This window comes from Dasypus novemcinctus, chromosome 3 (genome assembly GCF_030445035.2).
Source record: "Dasypus novemcinctus isolate mDasNov1 chromosome 3, mDasNov1.1.hap2, whole genome shotgun sequence".
Taxonomy (NCBI): Eukaryota; Metazoa; Chordata; class Mammalia; order Cingulata; family Dasypodidae; genus Dasypus; species Dasypus novemcinctus.
Genome location: NC_080675.1, coordinates 11,863,326 through 11,876,166, shown reverse-complemented (window position 1 = coordinate 11,876,166; position 12,841 = coordinate 11,863,326). Strand labels below are relative to the sequence as shown.

The 12,841-nt window shown below is 37.8% G+C and overlaps 1 protein-coding gene across 2 annotated transcripts in view; it reads right to left on the bottom strand.

Annotated features, from left to right (window-relative positions):
- Positions 1-3,680: 3,680 nt before the first annotated feature.
- DICER1 (dicer 1, ribonuclease III) overlaps positions 3,681-12,841 on the bottom strand; it is a 100,046-nt gene continuing 90,885 nt past the window's right edge. Inside the window, exons 26-31 of one of the 2 annotated variants that reach the window (XM_071213714.1) lie at positions 11,216-11,484; positions 8,672-8,834; positions 8,504-8,579; positions 8,003-8,153; positions 6,730-6,828; positions 3,853-5,446 (exon numbers count right to left, since the gene is read on the bottom strand). In XM_071213714.1, the coding sequence (XP_071069815.1) occupies positions 5,351-5,446; positions 6,730-6,828; positions 8,003-8,153; positions 8,504-8,579; positions 8,672-8,834; positions 11,216-11,484 (854 nt within the window). In that variant the 3' untranslated portion in view covers positions 3,853-5,350. Of the gene's footprint in view, positions 5,447-6,729; positions 6,829-8,002; positions 8,154-8,503; positions 8,580-8,671; positions 8,835-11,215; positions 11,485-12,841 lie in introns of both variants that reach the window. The other variant, XM_071213716.1, reaches the window with a different exon arrangement.

The following is a 12,841-nucleotide window of genomic DNA, read 5'->3' as shown; positions in this document are numbered from 1 at the left end:
CTGAGGAGTCAGTGACCCAGAGATTAGGGACCCATAGAGATCCCTTCCAGTCCACCAACCACAGGGACACTGAGCCACGCAAGATTGCCACCTGCCCTAGGTCACCACCTAACAAACCGCCTGACTGGATAAACTGCCTCGCTTTTATTAGTCCTGTTAAAATGACAGCACACTGAGGCAAAAGGGCGTTTTGGCTTTTCTTTTTAACAGTGAGGCACAAAAGAAAAGGGAGCGGCTGTAACAAAAGCTCGCTTTTAGTTGGACTGGGGCAGAGCATTATATGAAATGGGGCACCGATGGCTTACTTCACCAAGACTGTGTAAGTAGCTCACCTCATTACACACCCAACTGGCCACTGGTGAGTTTCTGTGTGAGCTGGTAACAGGAACAGTGGGTTCTAATCCTGGGTCTCCCCTAACGAGAGAGACTATGAATCTTTTCCTCATTTGCAAAAGAGGGAAATGAGCTACTAGGGTTCCATATAAAACAAAGAAACAAATCTACCCTGCTCTTGCTGCCTGTTGGTTATGGGAGTCACCATCTGGTTTCCTTTTCAACATGAAATATTACACCATATGTATACATGCATACACAAATGTTCCAATTCCACCTTCATTTCAAAATGCCCACATAAATGGGAGAAGGGTAGCATAATGGTGAAAAGCTCTTCCTTTATTTTAGGTGGACATGGATCTGCTGCCCAGCCCTGACTCTGTGATCTTCGGCGAATTGTTTCGCTCCTCTCTGCCTCATCTCCGTCACCTGTAGAATGGGGATTGTGGTAAAAGTTCACATTCACTCTGTGTATGATGTGGCCAGGCAGTACACCCAGCAGTTCACATGAAGCTTTCACTTAGTCCTAATGACTCATTCTCATTATAAAGGCAAGGAAATTGAGGCTTAGAGTCTAAACAATCTGCCCAAAGGCACACAGTGCTGGGAACCAGGTGGTCTGACTCCACTTCTCAGTCTGAATCTCTATATTCTATTTCCCTCTAAATAATTGTTTTCATAATTGTGGTGAAGAGTAAACAGCATAAAACATGTGAAATATTTATCAGACTCAGCACCTATTACAAGTTCACATGCATACACACACTTACATATATACACGTATAAAAATTTGAGCTGTATTCTTAACATTTGTGCACATTACACCTTTTACAATTTCACTGCAGTTATTCAAGTGGAGAGAAAAAATATGTAGACTTGATATAATATTCTCAAATAAGTTAACTAAAACGCCATGTGTGTGTTTGGTTTGCTTTCATTTAAAAGTGGAAGGGATTTAGATATTCAATTGTGTAAAATATCTGGAAACAATACTCAGAACTGGTTTCCAGTGGTTGCCTGTGGGGAAAGGTACAGCATAAACCATACAATTTTCATTGTAGACCTTGTGGCACTGTTTGTAGTGGTGTGTTTTTTTTTAAACCATGTGATATTGTCTTATATGCTTTTAAAAAAGAAAAAAGTTTAATGCCTACACTGTTGAGATTGAGTTATACAAGTCTCCAAATCCTCTCCCTGGTCCAGGGAAGGACAAGGAAATTGATTACTATGGAACCAAAGTTGTGATAAAGTTTCAAACTTAGAGACACAGTTGAGAACATCCAGAAAAACCTGGAGATTTGAGAGGTTCTGGAGGCACAAATTAAGACAGGGAGCAAAGAGTTCAAAGTAGGTTTTGAATATCGAGTGTAAAGGGCAGATCTGCAGGTACACACACGTCTACTTCCAACTCCCCTTCACCCAACTCCCTCCCATTCCCCTGAAGGTGAACGCAAAAGGGACACAAAATGATTTGGGGCCCCAAGAAGGGAAATCTAATGCTCCTTATTTCAAGGTTTATTTTAGCCACAATAGGTTAGATAATTGAACACACACTCATTTATTCACTACCTGGCTCATACAGGGTACCATGGAAATAAATTTCCAGCAGGTAGCAAAACAAGATCTCTCACCAACTTTTCCTTCACTTTAAAAATGGTAACAAGTGCCATGAACAAAATGTGAAAATGAGGGGGAGAGGGTGCCTTATATTAAATAATAAAGGGAGTCCTCGGCATAGACGGTTAAGCAATGGGCCAGCTAGGGCAAGCTGGGGCCCTGCTAGTTAAAGCACCTAAGGCAGGTACAAGGTTAACTCCATACCAGGGTATTTCCTCCATGCCTTACCTGCATCATCTCATTTTACCCTCACAACCCCGAGTACCAGGAATCATATTAGACGAGTAAACAGGATCAAAAACATGAAGCAATTTGCCCATTGCCAGTCAGCAACAGAGCAGGCTTCAAATCCAGAGGCTGAACTCTATCTATGCATTGAGTTTGTGCTCAGGAAGGAGAGCCAGGAGAACAGTGCGGGTGGATCACAGAGGGTTTTGTAGGCCAGGGGAGTTCAGATCTATTTCCATTTCTATTTTAAATCAGTTACTCTGGCTAGAGAATGGAAGGTGGTTCAGTGAGGATCAAACGTAGAAGCAGAAGACCAGATAAAAGGCTGTGACCTAGTCCAGCCAAAGACCGTGGTGGTGGGTGAGAGTGTGGCAGTGGAAATAGGATTCAGTTGTTTTGGAGGCCAAGCCATAGGATGCAGGACATGAGGGAGGGTCAGGAATGAAGGATGACCCTTCGGTTTTCAGTTTAGGTAACTGGGTGGGCAGAGGGGCTGTTTACAGAGCACCACACTCTTAAGTGCTCTGTGTCTGCACAGCTCTCCCGAGCTCACCCCCTTGCTCCTTGGGACAGCACATGTCTGAGCTGGCTGAGAAAAGGCATTTACCATTCCATCTAAAACATGGATCACGTTTACGCAGCTGCAAAAAGAAAAAAATGTCAATTCCATCTGGGTTCTTTTCACACACATCATGGTCTGTGGAATGATACGAGGCATGGCTGTATTCCTTTTTGCTGGCCAAGGGAGACACAAAGGGAGCAGCACTGGGTTTTGGGGTGTAGTGCCAACAGTGGCAGGAAGGGGTTGTGTGGCAAGGCTGGGCTGTACCCAGTGAATCCGTGGGTAGTAATGCCATCCTGAACAAGCATGAAGCATTTAACCTCCGTGCTTGTTCGTGCTCATGTTAGCTCCTCAGGATTAAGATACATAGCCTTTTTCTTCTTTAGTTTGTAGCAGTAAGAGGGAGGAAAAAGGGGTTAGTTTAAATTTTAACAAAAGGAAACTACATTTTTTCTCATTCTAAGAAATGAATATTTACCATCTTGTTCCCACAGCCAAGTGATTCCTATTTTAGCACTTAGTTCTACAAGTTGGGTGAAAGACTTGAAATAATAGTATTCTTTCTTAAGCAGCAATACTGAAGGTATATCCTAAACTTGGAAACTGGACATTCTGTCCACTTGGTTTCAGAATAACCAAATTCAATTAAGAAATGTGTCAAATGTATCCTAAATAACCCTGAACCTGGAACACACCAATCAATGTGGAAGGATTTCAGAAAAAAAACACAATGGCATTATTTAAATCTTGAAAAAACAAACAATTGTTACTACATGACCCAGCAGAACTTGGTAAGCCAAATTTTATCTTAAAATACATAGTTTCATGTAACCATGGAATTAAAAAATTTTAAGGATCATTTCTGCTACCAAGACTCTGATGTTCTCACACACTTGAGCTGAATCAAAATGAGAAAGAAAAAAGATAAAAAGACACAAAGTAAACAGACCATAACTTTATTGGAGATTCACTCGGCTACAATTATTACACCAAAAAATGACTAAAGGTAACTGTGACCCATCAGGTGCAGTCTGCACATTTCCGCAGCATAATTACTGGAGGATGAAATTACATTCTGTTCTTAAAAAACAAAAAAATCAACAGCTGCAGCATGTGATGGTAAATATTTTATTGTCAATCAAATGATAACTGTTAATTTCACTCAGTTTTAGTCATGTTCCTTCATTCTATATTTACAGCAGAAAAGCCAGAAATTTTACTTTCTGTTCACCTTTTTATTTTTGCTATGCAACCCGCTACTGCAGTGAATTCTGAATATAAAACCTAAGTTGTCTGTGGTTGATGCCCAAATAAAAATGGACTACGAAAAAAATAATAATAAACATATATTTACAAGTTAGTTTTGAAAGATCATTTTCACCGCTAGTGGACAACACGATGGCCTCAATGCAAATTCCCTAGATATTGTGTCTGGCATCTCCAACAACTTACAATCATTTTAATATCCTTGGTCTTAAACATATCTTAAAAACTTTCCATGTACAATATAAAATAAAGAAATTTATTTGGAAATAATTAAATTCCTGAAAAGTAATCAGTGGTTGAAAAAATATACTTATTTGAATGTAATTAAAATAACCATAGATACTAAACATGACACTGAATTCCTTCTCTGCAGATAATGCAAACTGGGTAAAGACGAGCGCTAACCATTTTAGATGCAGTTCAAATAAAGACATCAGGGTCTTGGTTCGGTGGCTTAAACTTTGTGTAAGAAGATTAGATACCCTATCAGAGCAAGACGTAAAGTTTTAAATCAACTGGGCCTGAAAACTGACCCGTGGCAGGTCTGGATTTCGAGTACTCTGCACTGTGCAGCCCCAGCCTGATTTTAGGTAAGGACTGAAAACACTGACGGCTGCGTGAGTAACTGCATACGTACACTGAACCAACAGAGCCCAAGGAGCCTCCACTCTCTTGCTATTTTAGGCAGGTATTTGAATCTTTCTGAGGGCAAGCTATCATTAAGAAAGTAAAAATATTAGTATTTTAAAAGAGAATTACAGGAGTGTTAGAGTTCACTCTAAATTTAATCACTTCACATAACATAAAAGAAAAAAGAAAAAAATGTAACAAACATTTTTAAACATAATTAAGAGTTCAGTTAACAACTCTGTCATACTTCCACAAACAGTAAAAATCCCACAGACAAAAATGACCTATTTTAAGCTGTGCAAGTATATGACACATTGCAGGCATTATAATTATTTTTTTCAAATTCGGTAAATCAAAACAGCAGCAAGGCCAAACACATTTTTTCCTCTCAGTTAAGCATATTTTCCTTGAAATGAGGTAAAGCATGTACCAAGTGCAGTGCTTATCTGTGCTACATGAACAGAACAGGGGGGGAAAGGCTATTACAAAATGCAGCATAGTTAGGACTGCTAAAAGTACATAAAAAAAGAAACAAAAACATCTTACAATGAAGGTTCATGCCAACTAACCTCCACACAATCATCACAAAGAATTTCTTTCTGCAGTTGCTTTTCAGGGTACATTCCGCCAGTCCTTTCCACATGTGCTTTTAGCACAATTCCGTCTCCTTCCCACTAGTAGGTTTTCCATATTACATTAGGTCTCACATTGCAATCAAAGGAACAAAAGGATGACATACGGAGTCGTAAAGTGGGGCAACAGAGCGATTTTTCTTTCCCTTAACTGACGGATGGAAAACTTCTCAAGAAGCTAAAACCAGGAAAACGTTTACAGCATTAAAAACCAGCAGCAAAAAATTGTTCATAATCACTTCATATCTCTAACTCATCCTTATTATTTTTTAACTTAGTAATCAGGGGATTGTAGAATGCTTCAAAATGTAAGTCACAAATTAAAGTCAGGGTTTTTCCTCCAACAGAAAAAATGAAATAGCTAAAATTTGCTGTTGATAAAACATTTCAAATGGTAGCAGGAAATTTGAACCCCTGAGAATGTATAACCTAATCATATCCAAGTCTGGACTTTTTAGTATTAACAAAAAATACTCTTATGATTACAAAATATATTGAGGCATTTTTCTCCCAGTGGGAATTGTAACTGTGAAACAATCTGATTTTGGTGCTAAGAGGCGCAAGAGCCCCTTAACATTAGTATTAGTGCATTAGATATGATGCAAGACCCTCCATTCCTGGCATCAGGTAGTTTATAAATTATCAAGAGATCTGTGATATAACTTTATCACAAGATACCCCCACAAATAAAATTCATATCCAGCCTGACTTGTTAACTATACACGTTTACAGTTATATAATCCAAGAATTGCTTGGTTTAACTTGCCATGATATCATACATTGAGAATTTTTAAAAAGCAAATAGAAATCTAAGGTTTCAAATCAGAATTAAATATTTTAAAAACAAGTCCACCTAATTTGTTCAAAAATTCATTTAATAATTTAGGTCTTAATTTAAATTTAACATTAGAGAAGCATACTATGCCCTTCACTCGGGTGTCCTCAGAAAGCCGGGAGCTGACAGATTTGTGTGTGCACATGCAGAGGTGTTTCTCTGGGGTGTGTGGTGCGGATAAAGCCAGAAGTACAGTATTCAATTGTAATTTAAAACATAAATGCAGCATTTCATGAAGCATTGAGTTTAGAATAATGTGCTAGAAAATATTAGACACCTCTGCTCAGCTTTCTTAAACTTCAAACATAATTAATGGGGCAAATTGCAGCAAACCTCTACTGGTATCTTAGTGGGCATGCAAGACTGACCCACAACTTTTTAAAAGGTAAATTAAGAGGTATTATAGTTACAGTGCAAAAAATAAAATAAAATTTCAAGCATAATACATAAACATAGCACCAAATGGGGAAAAACGCATGCAAAAGAAAAGAAAAACTGAGGTATTTAAGTGAAGAGTGCCTACATGTCTAACTAAAGAAATTTAGGCCAATGCCTAAAAATGTCTTTTTTTTATTAACCCTTTCCAAAGTTGGAAATAATAAGCTATTTTTATTTAAATTAATGACCTTAATCATAGATGTATCAAAATTACGGCAGTATATTGCAACTTTAAACTTCCATGGCATGAAGAGCCCAGTGGGGATAGGTGAACTATGTATGCAACACTGCAGAAAGCACAGGAAGAGATTCATGAGAGAAGACGGAGGGTAAAGGTGCTGTTTTGCTTCTTTAAGTAAGTAACCAGTCAATTATAAAATCTGCAGCATATTTTAGGTGTGATATGTCTAAGGTTTATTTTGTTAGAGCAACAGCCTACAGGGCAAAATTATTTGCCATAAACTGCCCAACCTATCAGGAGGTGTTCAGCAAAACTGGGGTATTTAGCCAAAGCTCATTTTTATTATGGTGTTTTGTTTTTTTTAAAAAATCCATAGACTACATATTCTGGTTTTTAAACTGTCTTAAGTACACATGAGACAGAAATTCTAGTATAATCCTGCAACTAAGTTACAACTATACTAGTGAGTTGTAAATACCACGCTGTCTTAACATCTAATGAATAATAAAACGAAAGGAATGAAAAATAGTTTGTTCCAACAAGATTAGAGATTAAAGTATATCCATGAGGGTTTTATTTTTAAGGCAAGAACCTTTTTTATGCAAGACTACGTGGCATAAGAAAACTAAAATTTCATTCCCCAACATGGCAGTCAATATTAATTTTTTTAAAAATTCTGTCCCTTATTGTTAAACGCAACAGTGCTCGGGAGCATTGTCTCACACAATACAACATGGAAAGAGAAGACCACACTGGCACAACTTGCCTCTCACAAACCAACTCATTCTATTTGCCTTGTCACCTATTGTAGGACTGGCACTACTGCACAGATTGAGGGAATTTAAGAGTACTCCATAAAAATCTAGGGATTGTTTTAGGTTAAAGCTCCTTGGCCTTCTGACACTAAGCAAGGCTGATGGACATTAAACTAAAAAAAGAAAGAAAGAAAAAAATAAAAGAAACAAACCGGTCAATAATTATTTTGAACACCTGCTAAAGGTTATCAATAAAGCACTCTCGTGATTTAAACAAAGCAGAAGTGAGGAAAGAAGACAAGATTGTGTCTGCGCAAAAAACTAAAACTACCATTAGCTCCAAAATTTTTATACATATGTTAAATGTTTTATTCTGATATCTGTCTTATCAAACTTTAAATTCTGTCTTCAATTCATTCCACTCAATAGCTCAAAATCCTTTTCAATTTAAATATCTCCCCCCTTAAATCTGCCTTTTTCTTAAAATTTATTTAATTTTAAAAAGGGGTTTCAGCTGTTGGGAACCTGAGGCTGATTAGCTTTGAGGCTTCGTAGAGCTCTTCTTGCTGCTGCAGATTTGGCAATCCTGTAACTTCGGCCAACACCTTTAAATTTCCCCTTTCCTACTACTTCCACAGTGACTCTGACCTTGCCGTCATAAGTTCTCTCAGCCGGGCTGTAAAAAATCCAAACAGCCTGATTTAGAAGTCAGAAGTATTTATTATTATTGTCAATCAGCATTTGGCACACAATCTCAGGCCAAGCGCCCCATGTACAAGCTGACACTACAAGAAGGATCGTGTATTACGACTTATTACACATCACTAACAGAGCTGCCAATCCTTGAATTCAACATTTCTTTATAAAAAGAAAAAGTCAATCAGACTACAAATGGAATCTGCTTAAAACCATGCCATAGTGAAAGTATTTTTCAGAATCATAAGTTTATGGTATCTTTGAGAACTTCCTCCCCTTGTTTTTAAGTAAGTTCATTTTTTTCAACACACTTTTTTTTTTTTTGCTTACCTAAATTTGGCGGTTTCTGGTTCCATTTCAAGCAATTCTCGCACAGGGGAACGGGGCACATTGGCAGAAAATTTTTCTGTTAAACAAAATGAAAAAAGACTGTGAATAATATCTTTGAAATGGTTTTTAATTTTGTTTTTGTTTCTTTCAAAGGGGAGCCAACAATACCTATTAGCGGTCGCATCATAGGATAGTACACCTGCCAAACCATTTCCAATGACATGCCACTATCCATATAAATGGCACCAGCAAGCGACTCAAAAATATCCCCCATGGCTTTGGGAACTTCAATATCCTCTTCTTTCTCTTCATCCTCCTCAGATCTCCTAAGCTATTACAGAGAGAAAAGTTACTTGTAAGCAAAAAGGCCATTTTTAAAGGCAGTCCTCAGAGTTGTTTCTTTTCTTGGATATTTCTTTAATGTAAGCAACAATCAAAACCATTTATGCATGCTTGGCCCCCAAGCACTGTAACAGATTCTTCATAAACATTATCTTAGTTAAAAAATAATAATTTTTTTTTCAAACGTCAGAAAAACCATAATATAATACTAATTAATATATTGGCATGGGTGTCCACTCTTTGGAGAACAGAAATCACTGCTTTCTATGTGGAAGATATTTTCCTACATGTTTCATTTTTATTAAACTACTTAATACCAATACACTATAAGAGAGTACCTGGCCTATAACAGGTAATCAAATTAATAAAAACTCATATATGTATTAAAAACTTTTATATGTTCATAACTTTTTAATGCAGCAACCCCACTTCTAGGAACGTATTCTAAGGAGTTAACTGGATATATAAGGTATATCTATCACATTATTTACTAAAAGCCCTAACTAAAATAAAACCCTTCAACATCCAGTCAGAAGCACTGCTAAAATAAATGACAGTGTAGCCATGTATTGACCAGCATCCAGCTTTTAAGAAGCATGATGCCAATTAATACATTGAAAGTCATCCACAATACATTAAGTGAAAAGAACAAATTACAGAACAGTATGCATGATAGCATTCACCCTGTATTTTAGAGAAAGAGAGATGTCTACATACCTTAGCAATAGACATCCCAACATGTAAATATAGGTTATTTCTAGGGCAGTATATTTGGACAGCTTTAATAAATTTTCTTTTTCGCTAATTTGTATTTTCTAATTTTTCTGAAATAAACATGAATTACTTGTAAAACAAAAATAAAGAGAAAGGGTGGGGATAGTAATATCTAAATAGATTATTTAGCCACACCAAGTTCTATGTAATACATTTATAATGCTAGCTACCAGAAAAACAAGATACTTATTGTTTATACATTCAGATTTTGAGCTAGAAAGGAATTTTAGAGCTTATTGAGTTTAATTCTCTCCCTTTACAGATGAGGAAACTGAGGCCCAGAGGGTCAGAGGGGCTTTCTTAAGATCAATGTTAGAGAAGCCAGACAATGACACTTTAGACCCATTTTTGTAACTTCTCTATACGTTTACATAAACAAAGGGAAGGAAGAGAATGAACAAAAACACAGAAACAGTATGCCCTACTGGCACCAAAAGACAACTTTTACCTAATTTTAGCTAATTCCTCAAATCCTAAGCTTAAATATTTCTAAAGAAGAATAAGACTAGAAATAATACTTGAATATATATGAGATGGTGCTAATTCCTTGTCTCACTGCTAGCTGTGTTCCAATTCAGACCATTCACCTTAGTAGAGTGAAAAGCCAAGAACACTGCCTCCGCTTCCTCTCCATGGTACACTTTCTGTACAGTCAACAGCTTGTGATCCTTTGCCTTCTGTCTATGCTTACAATGACTTCAAAACCTAGATTCTTCATTTTTCTCAAAGAAGTCAAGGAAATTCACTATTGTCCAGCAATGGTTTAGAGCAATTTTAAAAAGAGAAGGTATAAATTAAAGAAAAATTAAAATGGCGACCAGAGTTGTTATAATTTCTTGACTCCTTAAAAGAAATCTAGAAAAATAAGAAAATCAGAGGCATTAGGATGGGAAGAATGAGAAATGAGAGTGCTCTCCCAAGTACACAGGTATGCAGACAAATGTTAGTGAAGGACCAGAGGAAACTGGAAAGGTCTCAGCATAACCTTCCCTACAAAAAAATCAAAGTAGTTCACAAACACATTAGAATTAACTCCATCACCAGAGAACCTCTGGCTGAACTCATCATAGAAGCCTCCCAAATTCCAATAGTTAAAAATTTCAAAGTTTGGTTTTTAAATGAAAGCCTTCCGTTTCAAAGAGAAGTAGAACATACTTGCAATGCTTACTTGAGATATTAGCAAATATTTCTGGTTCATTACAAAAAGAAAGAATAAACCATACTATGTTTTACTCAGGTTAAAGCTACTCTGAGGAGGGGGAGAAGTGGCACTTTGGCACACCCCACGGCTGGAAGCCTTGTGATCACAGAGACTGGAAATAACAGAATAACCTCCTGGCTCCTCATCTTCCCTTGAGCATCCACACGTACGTACAAAGTATGGGCAGTCCCAGGTGGAAAGGCCTATCCTACCCAAAAGGATTGTGTGCAATCCATGCCCAGCTCTCCCCAGAGAGCACAGCGTGCTAGTTACCACAGCTCCTGGCACCTTCGGGACAGCCATGCAGTTCGAACCCTGAATCTCCCAAGATCCCTAGTAGGATGGCTTATTTTAAATTGAACACTGAATCCAGCCTATTGTTAAACAGTGCTAACCTCAGAATCCATTCCTTGCATTTCGTTCTTCTCGAGCTGAAACTGTACAAAATCATCGATGACATGGAACAGCTCAGGAGAAACAGCTTTAAAGTACTTGTGGTAATCATACTTTACAGCCAATGATGCAAAGATGGTGTTGTTGACCAGAGCAGATCGCAGGTCAGTCAGGACCCCTGGGGAGTGCTGCCGTGGGTCTTCATAAAGGTGCTTGGTTATGAGGTAGTCCAAAATCGCATCTCCCAGGAATTCTAGGCGCTGGTAACAATCTGAGAGAGGTGGTGCCGTGAGCTTGTGGAATATTTACACGATTTATACATGTAACTGATTTCAAGTCTGATCCCCAAACACATTTAAAACTTTTATTTGCATTCATTTTTATATATATTCCTCAATGACAAAACTAAAGCCCCTGGAGCTTAAATTTTAATGGCAAATTACATTTCTTGTATACAAACTGGGATCATAAACCTTTAAGTGGCCAAAGGACTAATGCACGTTAAGAAAAAAGCATTTTGCAGATGATACTATCAGGGACCCTTTTTCTTTTGGTAGTGGGCAGGTGCTGGGGACGTTACTCTAAAAGTCTCAACCACATGTCATCATCTTGGACAAAGTGGATCCTGCACACACCCGTCCCACAGATTCTATCGTCTTGCTGTCACTACATGCCATCTCTGCCACACTGAGGAATGTGTTGTGATACCACTCCTCACCACTCCTGGGGTATATATGTTACACAGGATGACAGTTAGTAAAAGAAGACCCTCGACTTGAACTAGAAACACTGAATTTGACACATACTAAGAAATGGAGAAGCAAGTATTGTGGTAATGAGCAAAAACCTGAGGCAGACAACGTGCGTCAAAATGTGAAGCGTTATCGATGTTAACCAACACCTCTATTTTCTCACAGTGATGAAAAAGAATCTCTTTGGCTGAGGAAACTGAGGCAGGGACAGATGGGGTGACTTGTCCCAAACAGTCAATTTAGTTAAGAGGCAGGGGCTGAGACAGGCTAGAACACAAGTCTCATAACTTCCAGGACAGTGTAGTAGAAAACCACGAGTCATTTCTTCTCCTCAAAGAATAACAGGCTTTATTTTCACCAAAGTTTCTGGTCCAGAGTCAGAAAATTTTTCACTTTTTGATTTTACATTTTTCTGATCATCTTACCTGGATTGTTTTCATTATGCAAACTAAAATACCCAAAGTAAAATTTTCTGCTTTCCTTGGATAGTCTGGATTCAAGCATTTAATTACTCTGATCCAGAAAACAACAGACTTTTGCTGTGTTTCACAAGCTAAAGCTGAATTAGGTTTTTTGGTTTTACAGGCTTAGTCTCCCTTCTAATCCAATGGGATTGTGAGCCTATTAAATGACAGTGGGGAGGGGGGGAGGTGCGGGCAGAACACTGAAGCCCACTGAAAACTAGAAGATGACAGCAATGAAACCTTCCTGTGAAACTGTTTCTTTTAATGAGTTCATCTTTAGATTTAAAAAGACTCTTTCTTGTTTTACCCAGGAAAAATTAGAAAAAGGTATGGAAATACATCTGGAACGAAAGAATAAGTCAAAAACCAAAAGCAGCACTGAATAGGCATCAGAAAGACATTTGGGGGGAAT